The 14485-nt window shown below is 43.3% G+C and overlaps 1 protein-coding gene across 3 annotated transcripts in view; it reads left to right on the top strand.

Annotated features, from left to right (window-relative positions):
• ARMH4 (armadillo like helical domain containing 4) overlaps positions 1-14485 on the top strand; it is a 227601-nt gene that overhangs the window by 73509 nt on the left and 139607 nt on the right. For all 3 annotated transcript variants that reach the window (XM_068252013.1, XM_068252012.1, XM_068252011.1), the window contains exon 5: positions 5674-5934. In XM_068252013.1, the coding sequence (XP_068108114.1) occupies positions 5674-5934 (261 nt within the window). The remainder of the gene's footprint in view (positions 1-5673; positions 5935-14485) is intronic.

Below are 14485 nucleotides of genomic sequence, written 5' to 3'. Positions count from 1 at the left end.
GGGGACCACTGGAGACCAGCTTGGAGCAGAGCTGCAGCGAGGGACACATAAGCTTCTAGGGGCTGTAGAAAGCCCCAGGTAAGTAAATCTGTTGTTTTTTTTTATTTTATTTGCCTGATATTTCCTTTCATTTTGATTGCCGAATGATAAGCGAATTATATCACCGCCATGTAGTATGAGGGCCATGCATTTTACACACTACAAGCGAATTGTGTTGTAAAGCTCTTACACAACATGGAGGTGATAAAATTAGTCAGTGATTGGCCAATCAAAATTGGATGTGTGGAGGCACCCTTACCTAGGACACAATTTCTCTTTAATCTGTCTCTGGCCAGCACCTACATGATTAGGTCACTCTGTTAGTCCGGTAAGTCCGAAGGAGGGCGAGGCACGTGAACACTTTTTTTAGCGGGTACTTTTTACTAAGCAGAGTTGCCTGTTATTTTGCTAAATGCAGGTAATTTCAGATTAATGCATAAAGTTCATTTTGCAGTTGTACTTGCTGAATCACAGATGCATTCATCAAATGCTCATTAAAGGGAAACTAAACTGAGAAGGAAATGGATTTCTCCTTTTAAAATAATACCAGTTGCCTGACTCTTCTGCTGATCCTGTGTCTCTAATACGTTTAGCCTCAGCCCCTTAACAAGCCTGCAGATCAGGTGCTCTGACTGAAGTCACACTGGATTAGCTGCCTTTGTATGTTGTACAGAGGCGCCAGCAGGGTAAAAATTCATAAAATTTTTTTTAAAAATTGCTAGGAGGAAGTGGTGGGCTTGCCTCCCAAAAGCAGACCAGACGTCCTGTTTTTATATAAATAATAACATTTATTATACGATACCCCAAAAGGAAATGGATTAGCTGCCTGCTTTTTCATGTGTGTGATTCAGCCACTACTGCAGCCCAAGAGATTAGCAGGACTGCCAGGCAACTGGTATTGTTTAAAAAGGAAACATCCATATCCATCTTAGTTTAGGTGCACTTCACTTCACTTCAGGTGCAACATCAGACGGTGTACAGTATAGCACAGAAACACCAGCAGCCAATCACATTATAGTTTACAGTTTTTTCCCCCCAGTTCTCAGATTCTTTTCAAAACCTGACCCAGCTGCTGTGAAGCTTTTTAGACAGCAGAGGGCACTATTAAGCCACCTAAACAATTTTCAAAGCTAGATACAGGTAAGAATACAGTATTAGAAGACAAAGGCAGTTGTAGCATTCGCCTGTAATGCACAATCATTGCAAAACAGCAGAATTGTATATTGACTGTAAATAGAGATATTGAAGTATTTAACCATGTCTGTCTGTAGATCTTCAGATCTTGTGGACATATTACTATTATCTTTTATTTATAAAGCACCTACTTATTACAAAGTGCTGAACCATAAACAGTACAGACAGGCCCGGATTTACATCACAGGAGCCTATAGGCACAGATGTCCTGGCACCCTAGACTTTGCCCACTGAAACGCACCGCAAGTGTGTTAGGTGGCCCACTACTTACCTCTCTCCCACTTTATATGCCCGTCATGGGTAACCACAGCTGCCCCTTAGTATTAGGAAGCCAGGGGAACCCTCAGTAGTATGTAGCTAGAAGTGCCCCCAAGTATTAGGTAGTTAGTGGTGCCCCCGCCTATTAGGTAGCTAGAGGTGCATGAAGGGAGCTCTTGTCAGCAGTATGTTGGGACCTGGGTGAGTATCCTCTCATTTATGCTTTACTCGAAACTCTGCATAGAGAAGGAGGGAGGGAGGCACCTGGGGAGGAGTGTGAGCCAGCTTTCCATCATCAAGCGCCTGTAGACACTTGCCTACATTGCCTTATGGAAAATCCAGCCCTGAGACAGACTGCAATACAGGAAGAGAAGAGGTCCCTGCCCAATCAGGCATAGTCTATGACACAGATGTCGAACTCCAGGCCTGAAGGGCCAGATCCATGCCAGTGTTTAAGATGGACTGAGAGAGTAATGTGTTCTACCTGATGGACCACACCTTTCCTGATTCATTCCCATCAATTAATTTGAGCTGTGTCAAAAATGTGTGAGGACCTCGGCCCTTGTAGGACCGGTTTGACATCCCTGGTCTATGATGTGGGGGAACGTAGTATAGGAACTTGCAGAAAAGACAAAATGGGAGACCGGGTGCCTCCAATAGTGCAGTAAGTTAGAACAATGATCGAAAGAATCGTTTGTAAAATGACACTCAGCAACAAGGGTTACCACTCAGGTGACCACTCATTATGCGGGTGGGGAGATTAGACCTGACCCCACTCAGGTTAAGAAGTGGCTCTCTGTAGATAGATAGAAAAAGGGGGATAACACAAACTAGTAGACAATACTTGAACAGAGGCGCCAATAGTAGGATAAAGTACACTAAAAACAGTTTAAAGGACATCCGAGGTGAAAATAAACTGATGAGAAAAACAATTGTTCCTATCCTCCTCTTAAAAAATGACCTTTTTTTAAGATATTCCACAGTTTTATTTTATATTTAAATCTAGTTTTTAAGCTTTTACTGTTTCATTGGCTCTGCTCAATGACCCCTTCTTTGAAGTATGTCAGATCTCAAATCTTTTAATTATTGACCCTTTCTATCTCTTTCCTGCTCTCAGAAGCCATTTACTGACAGGAAATCATTTTATGGCTGTAATTACTTATCAGCGAGGGTTATGCTATAGTCTGACCCAATTCGACCCGGATAGAAACTGTCACTTGCATACCTGATGTTTAACTCTTTCAGGCAGAGAAAGAAAAAAGTAGCACACCATAGTTATTTGTGTGCTAGGCACTGTACATACACATGTCTATCTCATCATGTCACGTGTCACCTCGGTTGTCCTTTATGAAGGGAGGTAGTGGTGGACTTACCTCCCCAAGGAAGACTCCGTTTTGTTGAGCTTCAGACAAAAATAGCTTTATTTGATTATGCCACAATGCTATGCGTTTCGCAGGTGTAACCTGCTTCATCAGGAAGCAACTGGAACGAGTGTGGTTAAAGCCAAGCTCCTCTGCCAGTTGCTCGCTCATTTGCCTGATGAAGCGGGTCACAGCTGTGAAGCTCGTTGCATTGTGGAATAGTGAAGATGTCCATCTTGACAGCACTCTGCTGATGGGCATTTTTGAGCTGCTGCAATTTGAGTGCTGCTGTTTAAATAATAGAAAAAGTAAAACAGCATTGAGTTTTCAGAATTCCATGCATGAACTTGGCAAGCAGCTATCAGTTGCTTTCAGTAAATGGAGCCACAAGGTTATTTATTTCAATCACAACTTTATTACGTTTCCCAGTCCCATTTGTTGTGCGTTTTTCTCGTGATTAGGACTACTCTGTTTTTTTGTGTGTGTTTTTTTTTTCATTCTGCTGTGTTCAATATGCGGGCTAGCATGTTACATCTCCCTTCCAGCCAAGCAGAAATGGTGGAGTGCTATGTTGTCATTCAGTTGTCATAGTACCATTATGTCTCCTAACTGCTCCACTGCCTCACTGATCCTCTGCCTCTACTCCATGCTTCTGTACTTCCAGTCGTCTTTTCTCAGCTTCCATCTTCAGCTCCTGCTCTTTTAACAAACCAGCCTGACTATAAGTGTGAAAGCAGAAGTAGTTGTAGGATCTCTGTGGGGGGTTTGTGGATGGAAATTGTCTATTTCAGTTATTGAGGAAAATTAAAATATCACCAATGGCACAACACACCCTGCAACCTAACGACCCGTGTGGCATAATCTGGCCCTCAGAGTCATCAGATTTGGCCCTCAGGTGGTTTCCCCATTTTGCATTATGTTTGGCCCATTCTAGACCACCAAAGAATATATATTAGAGGGTAAGCCCTACATCACCAGTGAAGCCATATTGGGAGGTGGACAGCACTAGACACCAGGGAACTGTATAGGAGAGGGAAGGGGGCCACTAAACTGCAACACGTTTTGCGGGCATCTCATCAGGCAATAGAAATGGAGCATAAAACTCAAATAGGTCTGGTGCAAAGCTCAGCGCCATTTTAGAATATGTTATCCTTTTGGCGCCTCTGGCTGCTTATACAGTTGCTGAGTCCACCCTTGGTGGAAGGGTGTTGCCCATTATTATCTATCTAAAGAGAGCGACTTCTTAATCCTGAGTGGGAACAGGTCTAATCTCCTCACCTGCTGATATAGTGGTTACCTGGAATACTTACTTGTCATATCCATATACCAGTACATACTACACTATATTGGGCTCTTGGTGTCTCTATTCTGTGTCTACTTTCTGTGAGGAGTATAATCCCATAACGGAAGTCATTTATGACTAATACAATGTATATTGGGATCATCTCACTGTGTTAAAAAAACATTGTTAGAAAGCCACCAAAATTTCAGTTTACAAATTGAATGAGTCCCATTATGTGCAGTTATGTAAATGGTATGTATACCATATGTGCTATATATACGGTAACTGAACTATATTAATCATATTCGCTTGAGATCTTTGGGCCAATAATTATTTAATCCATTGTCTCGGGTTATTAGCAGCTGCTGATGCTTTCTAATTGACTCTGGGATTGGGAAACTGATTCACAAATGGTGTGACATGCTAAAACAATAGCAATAGTCTCTAACAGACCATTATTTTATGGCACTCTGTTAATTACAAATTCATGTGATTGTTGTTAAATACAATAAATAAAAATAAAATAAAATGCAGTAGAGCAATGCATACTGGTCTTTTTTTATGTTCTAATATACCAGTGTTGCACCTGCAGCCAATCACATATTCACGTTTCTTTCTATGGCTAACACTTACCTGCTATGATGTTCCGTTGTTTGCTTCAGGAACCGAACAGCACCACCACTTCCTGTTTATGAATGGCGGGATCCACCCCTCATCATTACATGGGCACGATGGTCACTTGGTTCAGAGCAGCTGAAAAAACTAACTTCAACATACAGAGTTTTCAGATTGGCACACACAGTTTGAAACTATTAGTTACCTTATGCCACAAATGGTGTGACATTATCCTGTCACCGGGCTTTTCCCCAAAAGTGGTTAATTTTGCCCTTAGGCTTCTTACACAGTAAGACGTTGCGTTTGATGCAACGTTAAGGTCGCATAACGTGCCCCTAATGCAACGCAGTGAAAGACTATAACTTGGACGTTATTTAGCCCAGCATTTAGTGCGGCGTTTTAGTCGCACAATGATAGAACGAAAATGGCGCATGCGTTAAAAAAAACATTACTGAGCATGTGCAAACAGTCTAACGCAGCTAAAAACGCATAGCATGCAGCACTTTCATTTAACATGCAGCGTTAGACACCAACACAACATCTGCACTGTGAACAGCCCATTGATTTTTCATTGCTGTAAGTTATTGTGCGTTACATGTTGTTGTAACATGCGACTTTAACGTTGCACTGTGAAAGACCCCTTAGTGTTAACTTTTATTTATGCAGTTACATTAGTATTATAGGATTTATATATAATATCAGAAGAAAAACCCATATAAAATGAACCTATCTAAAAACACAGCACATATCCACAACCTGAAAAGCTGTTAGCCTCTACTGGGGAGTAAAGATTGGGGCCTTATGGGGATATTCAAACAAGCTTACTTGTAATTACACCTGTAATGCTCTAGTACACATATCATTGTTTCACATAACCTAGTCTGTAATATCTCCCATTATGCATCTCCTTTTTCCCAAACACAGAAGGTGATGAGGAAGATGAAGAGGAGGAAGATGAAGATGATGACGAGGTAGAGGATGATGAAGAAGAAGATGAGGATGATGAGAAAGATAATGACTCAGTGGATGACAGTGCAGAGAAAGATTCTGACTTGCCTCTCTACACCCTTCCTGGACTCTCTTCCCAAGAGCCGCTAGAAGATGATAGCAACATTGCCCTCATAGATGGGGCGGCTTATCAAGTGCCGGACACCATGGAGTGGGAGCAGCAGAACCAAGGACTTGGTAAGTGACAACACTTTCTTCCATTGGTGCTTTTCGAGCAGTGATAATTCTTTGTAATGTTTATGGAATGTAAGTGAAATCGTAAGCAGTAATCAGCAGTAAAGTGTATCTTTAGTCCCAGAAATGGCAATATATAGGACAGCTTTCATAAGGCCCCATGCCACTCCCTCTCTCGATTTACCACGATAGCATGCATTTTGCTTGCATATACCTCTTCTGCAGAGTGATGAGCCTAAACTTGCATTATTTCCCCTCACCTGCCCTGGAATGCCCAGGTAAACGGTCAACTCATAAGTCTGAGAGAGGATATCAAGGACTTTCTAGGCAAGCTGAACCAAGAGAGTTTTAGAAATGGGCATAACTGGGCATTACTTACTTCTGCAGATGTGGCCTTATATAACTTGTGCAGATGGTGAGGCAGAAGATGTACATAAAGCTTTAAAAACGTAAGGTGCCAATAGATTACTCAACTTGGCAGTTGATCGACCATCTGACTCGACAATTATAATCGGATGAAAATCGGTGTTGCCAAGAGCATGCCCGATCGATGAAGCAACCAATTTCGGGATGAGTTGGTTGCATTTATCGATTGGACATGCTAGAACATCTCGGGCCATCATGTGTGATCAGGTGCGTGGCAGTAATCGCAAACTAATAAACTGCAACAGAAACCCCTGGCTGTTTTACATCCCCCACCCCCTTCCCCTTGCTGTTGTACTTTACCTGTCATACCGCCTGCTAGTGTCAGCCATAGTTCCGCATTCTGGCCCCACATGACTACTGGCATATAACAAGTGACACGACACACGCGCCCCACATGCTATAACCCCGGCAACCACATGGGGGCACAAATGCAGAAGTGGAAGGCAGGTAAAGTATACCTGCACAGTGCACCAGGGGGCCAGAAACATTAGCTGGACAGCGGCCAGGGGGTGGCATGGTAGCGTCACAAGGCTAGTTCCTACAAGACTTAGCCTTGCACTTTGATTGAACAATGGAAAATCTGTTTGCAGTGTGTGGAAGGAATGGATCCCTCCAGGACTGTGTAGTCGATGCAGAAATCCCCCGACTCCTCAGGTTAAGATTCCACCGACTCCTCGACGCCGACTCCTCTAATTTGCATATTACAATCTTGTGGATTGAAAGTATGTAACATGAAATGCATTTCTTAACTGCCATCGCTTACAACTGAAGTGAAAGGAATATGGAGGCTGCCATATTTATTCCCTTTTAAACAACACCAGTTACCTGGATATCCGGCAGATCTTCTGCCTCTAATACTTTTAGTCGTAGACTAATACTAGTCCTTGGTAAGAGAACTTGTAGAAGACAGGAACAAAGATCATCTGTCAGGCCCTAGGCATTGTGACTATGGGTACATGTAACAGTGATGTGCAGGTACTCTGCAGGAGAATGAGGCTATTCTTCCTCTATTACACATTCTTCATGCACAATCTGAACATGGATCAGGCCCTAGGCAATGTGACTGTGGGTACATGTAAGAGTGATGTGCAGGTACTCTGCAGGGGAATAAGGAGATTCTTCCTCTATTACTCATTCTTCATGCACAATCTGAACCAGGTTTATGGGTGATAGATAACACCTCTGTGTTCAATGTGCACAACATTCTCAGTGGATTCCCTGCAGCTCTGTGGGGAGTGCATATGTAGAGTATAGTACTTCTGTGTAACAAAGTAAACCTGACACAGATGAAATTAAAGTTTTATACATACCTGCGGCTTCCTCCAGTCCTCTTCAGGCTAATCAGTCCCTCGCTGTCCTCTCCCGCCACCTAGATCTTTTTCTATGGGTCTAGGTACTTGAGCCAGTCTGGCGTAGTGCGCATGCACACACTCCACCGCTGGGAGCGTACTACACCTGCACAGCACTATTGTGCAGGTGCAGAATACTCCTGGCTGTGGAAGCAGCATGCGGCCGAATTGCGCTGACTGACTGAATTACCGGGACTCATAGCAGAAGATCTAGGTGGCAGAGGAGGACAGCGAGGGACTGATTAGCCTGAAGAGGGCTGGAGGAAGCCCCAGGTATGTATAAAACTTAATTTTAACCTGTCTCAAGTACCTTTTAATTCGTAGTCATCAAACCACATTTTAACAACATATCAAATTATTTGATTTCATGAGCAAAAGGAGTACATACATTTGTATAAACCAGCATCAACGCAGAATTATTTCCATCTCATTGACCATCTCTATTAGAGACACAGCTCATCGGGCTTTATTCTTACAGCATAGATGTTATTTAGTATATATAAAAGATTCCTGTGTACACATCATATATACAGTCACAATCAGATATGTATATCTGACCTTAAAAATACGGGGACTGCTTTATTGAAGCAGCACAAGTAACTAATTTTGATTGGTTTATTTCATTTTTGTGGACTAAGCACAGCTATTACTGTATATATACATTATTTTTCATGACTATTATCTGAGAAATAGAACATTTTATCATATTTTCTATTTTAATTACAGTTTAAATTCATTAGGAGTCGGAGTCGGTGCATTTTTTCCTGACTCCGACTCCAGGTACCCAAAATTTGTGCAGACTCCACGACTCCAACTCCACAGCCCTGGATCCCTCTCTGATCAGATTCCAATCAGAGAAGGATCTCTCTTTTTGCCATAACGGATGCCATCTATCAATGTTTGACTACCTTTAGTCTATCCTCTCCCAGTTTATCTCAGCCATTTGTGAGCTTAAATGACAGGCCCAGCAGATAACAAGGAGAATATCCCCTCAAACCTCAGTCCATAGGCAGACAGTGCAGTAATTAGGCTGCTCTGGCCCCAAAGCGAAAAGGAGATGAAGTATGTTCCACACAATGTACAATAGGTGTCAAAGAGTCTTATTATAAAAGTCTACTGTTAAAAAAAGATTCTTTATTAGATCAGGTTTTCGGACGCACCTTATACAACTACATAAGGACTAATACCTTCAGGATTAAATATATAACCTCACAAAATGCTGACCACTACTGGAATGTGCGGAAAGGACCACCTATACATGAACAACCAAAAAAACAACACCTCCCCCGCCCCCCAATCCAGATGATAATTAAATAGTACTCACTTTATTAGATTTGTTACGCATTAAAAAGTTGAAAACAAGAACTTTGTGGTGGATATGAATATAGCAATATGCGGCCACCATAGGCCTTAAATACATCATGGCAGGGCTGCAGTAAATATAAATCCCATATCATAATCTCCCTGTCCTGCGTCCTCCTGTGTCCGTGCATTGTGTCTGGCATGCTTGAGCGGCACGGGGGCAGACTTCGGACAGCAGCGGTGCGATGGGCATGCGTTGACGTTTGAGCGTGGGTTGTGGACGTTTATGCGCAGATCGCAGCCATGTCTTGCAGGGGCGGGTGGTCACGGCCGAGGCCCAGCGCCCATTTTTCAAATGGGCGGGCCTTTGTACTAGTACAATATTAATCATGGTGTGCTATCCACATCTCCTAAATGTGATTAAAAATTAAAAAAAGGTGTGTATCCATGTACCTAAAGTGATCCTGTGGGCAAGAAAGTGCAAATGCAGAAATGAGAATAGAGAGTGGCCCTTGTAATGCATGCGGTATGATGCAATCATCCGATCCCCTCACTGCCATCGCTTTCTAGTGTGAAACTGGCCTTAAAGAGACGGTCCGAGCAAATGTAAATGTTTTTTCCAGTATCTGCACTGGAGGGGACCCCCGGGCCACCAGCTGGATGCGGAGCTGCGGCGAAAGCGCAGGACAGCTGCCAGGGGCTGGAGGAAGCCCCGAGCAAGTAGATTTTTTTTTTTCTGCTTGCATCTTACCTTTAAGTGAAAATTTGTGCTCATCCCTAGATCTGAGGTTTTAGATTCCAATTCTAACCACATTGCACTAGCAGCTGGAAACTGGAACTTGCTGGATACTCACTCTTAAGGGGATATCATTATTTCTCTATGCACCCCATTCAGCAGTGGCCTATGCCTATACCTATGATATAGGAGGCCAGGGTTTAAAGGATACCCGAAGTGACATGTGACATGATAAGATAGACATGTGTTTGTACAGTGCCTAGCACAAAAATAACTCTACTGTGTTCCTTTTTTTTCTTTCTCTGCCTGAAAGAGTTAAATATCAGGTATGTAAGTGGGTGACTCAGTCCTGACTCAGACAGGAAGTGACTACAATGTGACCCTCACTGATAAGAAATTACCCTTTGTACCTCTTTCTTGCTCTCAGAAGCAATTTTCTGCTAGGAAAGTGTTTTATAAGTTGAATTTCTTATCAGTGAGGGTCACACTGTAGTCACTTGTCACCTGTATGAGTCAGGACTGAGTCAGCCACTTAAAAAAAAAGGAACACAGCATAGTTATTTGTGTGCTAGACACTGTACAAACACGTCTATCTCATCATGTCACATGTCACTTCGGGTATCATGTAAGTCTCGGCTCTTCCTATTCAGTAAGCCAGCACCTATTCAGTTAGGAGTTCTTGGGCAAGACTCCCTAACACTGCTACTGCCTACTGAGTGCGCTCTAGTGGCTGCTTTGCAAGCGCTTTGAGTCTGAGAGGAGAAAAGCGCACTACAAATACTGGAATTGTTATTATTATTTTTTATCTTCCCAGCTGATGTATATTTCCATTTCTAAATACACTGTTGCTGAATATTGATAAAACTGGCACTACGCCACTTTTCCAGGTCTAGAAATCTGACACTAGAGGGCAGCAGAGGTCTGTTACAGGCCCATACAGCACACCTTACAATACAAATTGCTGTTTTCCTGGCCACCCAACGGTCCCCCTCTGGGAGGCAGATAATGATGTCATTTTTCGCGAATACCCTAAATATGGGTCATATTTTTATTAGCCAGTATATTTAATACACTTGTGCGGCGGACCGTCTCCAGATACCATCTAGTCCCATCTCTGCAGGTCTTTATGACTATTATTTAATGCATTGTGCTAGCTAGTTGTTCTATAAGTGGAAGAGAGAGCTCTCAGCACTGCACAATTGCAGTTCAATAATCATTCTCTGCGTGAGCTTCATCATCTCTATTATCTCAGCCTGACCTTGCTTGTCCTTATATCATCCCCCACTTATGAATATCATCAACTTTTAACTGTGGCAGCAGGAGAAGAAAAAACCTGACAAGAATGAACTACCCAGAGGGGGTTCAGGAATAGCAAGTGCTCTGAAATAACTCAGGCATCTAATTGCCTTGAAAACAGCTAACGTGCGTTATAAGAGAGGTGTTCCTCACAGAGGCTTCTGTAATAGTGGACAATGAGCAGAAACTGGCGGGAGGTGACAGAAATGGCAAACATCTCGCATGCAGATCATACAGTACTGGATTTAGCCTGCTCGCTGTTTAAAGTGGACCCATCTCCATTGTCATACTTGGTGAATGAACAGGACAAATAAGATTTTTTGCATAAAACATTTTATGTCCTTGATTTGAGATCACAAACCGACAGGCAAACATTGTCCAAAACATACATGTCAATCTCCGACCCGTGGGCCAAATCTGGCCCTTGGAGCAATTACATTTGGCCCTCAAGTGGTTTTGCCACTTTGCATTATGATTGGCCCACTCTAGACCACCGGGAAAGCTATATTGGAGGTGAAGCCCTAGATCACCAGGGAAGCCATATGGGGAGTTAGGAGGAAAGCATTAAACATCAGGGCACTGTATAAGGATTGGAGGGGGCCATTAGACACCTGGGAACTTTATAAGGGAGGAAGGTGGCCAGTAGACATTGAGGTTGGCCCGCGACTAGGTCCCAGTGTGCAATATCGGCCCACTTTATATTTGAGTTTGACACCCCTGAAAGCATTAAATTAACTGAGGGAGGTTTCAAAGGGATGTAACCTAATCAAATATAGTGTAATCTTGTTAAAGTAAACTCTGATTTAGTACACATTGAGGTATAGTAAACCCTGATATAATAGAACTTCTGTTATAGTAAACCTGGTTTTTGGCGCCTTCCGTATTCTGTGTCTGGCTATAGTGGAAAGTGGCGGGCACATGCGTCATATGCCAGTCGGAGACCCACGAGCCGTGGTCAGTGAGCGGGCTGGCAGCCACTTGTAGCCTGCTCGCTATCTGCACACTACTCTGGGCCTGCGTGGATTACCTCAGAAGCACCAACCACTGAGACCTGAGCGTCCTGTGTAAGCTGCTGCCTGATTACTGAGGGACTTGCCTGTCATCTGTGAGTTGCTTGTGCATGGCTGCAACACTACAGTATAATCCAGCAGAAGAGCACACTATCAGTACTGTACCTGCATGAACTGGTGAGACCTATGCTTCCTGTGCAAGCTGCTGCTTGATTATTGCATGCAGATCCCTGTGCATTGTGATCTAGCTTAGACACTGTCCGTGCTCACATTTTGCAATATTGAAAAGAAGACTCCCAATTATTGGATGAATTAAGATACAGTACTACAGTATACTTTATGTGCTTGAGTATGACCATTTCTGATATAGTAAACCACTTTTCCCGGTCCCTTGGCGTTTACTATAAAGGGATTCTACTGTAGTACATATTCATAGTTGCCCTTTACAATCGTTTATGCACAGACAGCAGTAAAGGTACTGCTGCTGCTCTTGGTTTCAATCAGAAATATTAGTTAATGAAAACCTTGATTTGCTTAAAGAGGCACTTTATAGAAAAATAGTAGTGGGGGAATAAATCAATATATTACAAAGTGAGAAGTTTAAAGATAGAAGAGATATCAAGAAATGATTGATATTCCCCATGCAATTCATTCTTGTTGGTTGATCCACAATCAGCCTGCACATCATCATCTTTACTACTGGCAGATAAGAAAAAAAACTAGACAGCAACAACTGCCATTATCTATAACCACGCCCACTGACAATAGGCTATGGGTTGTTTTTTTATAGATATAAAATGCACAGAGAGAGATACTGGTTGCTTGGCATTTGGAAACAGGCATTATTTCCCACAATGCAATGAGGTTCTCAGAAAGGAAACTGTCAGGATTATGATCCTGACATCACACTGTGGGAGGGGTTTCACCACAATATCAGCCACACAGACCTCCCCTGATGGTCTATTCAAGAAAAGGAAAACATTTCTCACAGGAAAGGGGGTATTGGCTACTGATTGGGATGAAGTTCAATCCTTGGTTAAAGTTCCTCTTCAAAGTGTAGCCGAGGCAAACCTAAGGAAAAAAAATTAGATACTCACCTATGAAGAGGCTCCAGAGAGATATCTTCCTGAAGACCACTTTGTTGCACGTGCACCCCTGCCACATACCCAACAAGAGCTTTTCAGATATGTTATTGTGGCTGTGCTCCCTGCTGTGTACGATGATCTCTCGTCCACTAGTGTCTCTGTGCTGCTGCGCAGACGAGGCCGTACATGTGCAGGTGCAGCATGGCTGTGCTTGTGCACCGCGGGGAGCAGGAAAGTGGACTTCAAGAGAGTCCCGGGCAGCGGTGGTAGTTTCAAGGAGAACATGGGATGCCTTTGGAGGATCCAAATGGGACCAACCAGTTGCCAATTTTTAGAGGTCACCCTCACCACCAGTATCTTCATTATGTGAAACTAAGGATCCCTACCATTTGGTTTAGTCTGAAAAGTCTGTCATCTGTCAGATTATTAAGTGTCTAATTAACCTCCTTGCCGGTCTAATTCCCCCGGCAAGGAGGCAACGCAGCACTTTTTTTTTTTTTAAATCATGTAGCGAGCCCAGGTCTCGCTACATGATAGCCACTGAGCAGCGGCAGCTCTGCAGCCACTCCGATCGCTTCCAGCAATCGGAGTAAGCAGGAAATGCCGTTTAGAACGGGATTTCCTGCTGGGCTTCCCCGGTCGCCATGGCGACGGGGCGGGATGACGTCATCGACGTCGGGACGTCATAGGGAATCCCGATGCACCCCTCAGCGCTGCCTGGCTCTGATTGGCCAGGCTGCGCAGGGGTCTTGGGGGGGGAGACGTCTCGGCGCGGCGGATTGCGGTGGATCGGCGGCGAGCGGAAGTTACAAGCAGCTAGCAAAGTGCTAGCTGCTTGTAACAAAAAAAATTATGCAAATCGGCCCAGCGGGACCTGAGAAATCCTCCTTCGCAGGTTACCCCGAGCTGAGCTCGGGATAACCGGCAAGGAGGTTAATAGCAAACCGTACAGTATTTTTACATTGTGGGTAGCAATGTTCATTACCATTTTTTAAATGATTTAAAGGAGTGTTGTTCTATGCTTTAACATTTTTACGACTGATCTTTAAAGTGGACCTGAACTCAGAACTCCTCTCTACTCTAAAGGATACACAACAGCATAATAAACTTTAAAGAGAATCTGTACTCTAAAATTTTTACAGCAAAAAGCATACCATTCTATTCATTATGTTCTCCTGGGCCCCTCTGTGCTGTTTCTGCCACTCTCTGCTTCAATCCTGGCTTGTAATTAACAGTTTTAGGCAGTGTTTACAAACAAACTAACCAGCTTGTGATAGGCTCACATAAGCAGAGTGTGTGAGTCATACAGAGCCTGCAGAGGGCCTGGAGGGGGTGTGTATAGCTTCTACC

This window comes from Hyperolius riggenbachi, chromosome 9 (assembly GCF_040937935.1).
Source record: "Hyperolius riggenbachi isolate aHypRig1 chromosome 9, aHypRig1.pri, whole genome shotgun sequence".
Lineage (NCBI taxonomy): Eukaryota > Metazoa > Chordata > Amphibia > Anura > Hyperoliidae > Hyperolius > Hyperolius riggenbachi.
This window is presented reverse-complemented; position numbering and strand designations above follow the sequence as displayed.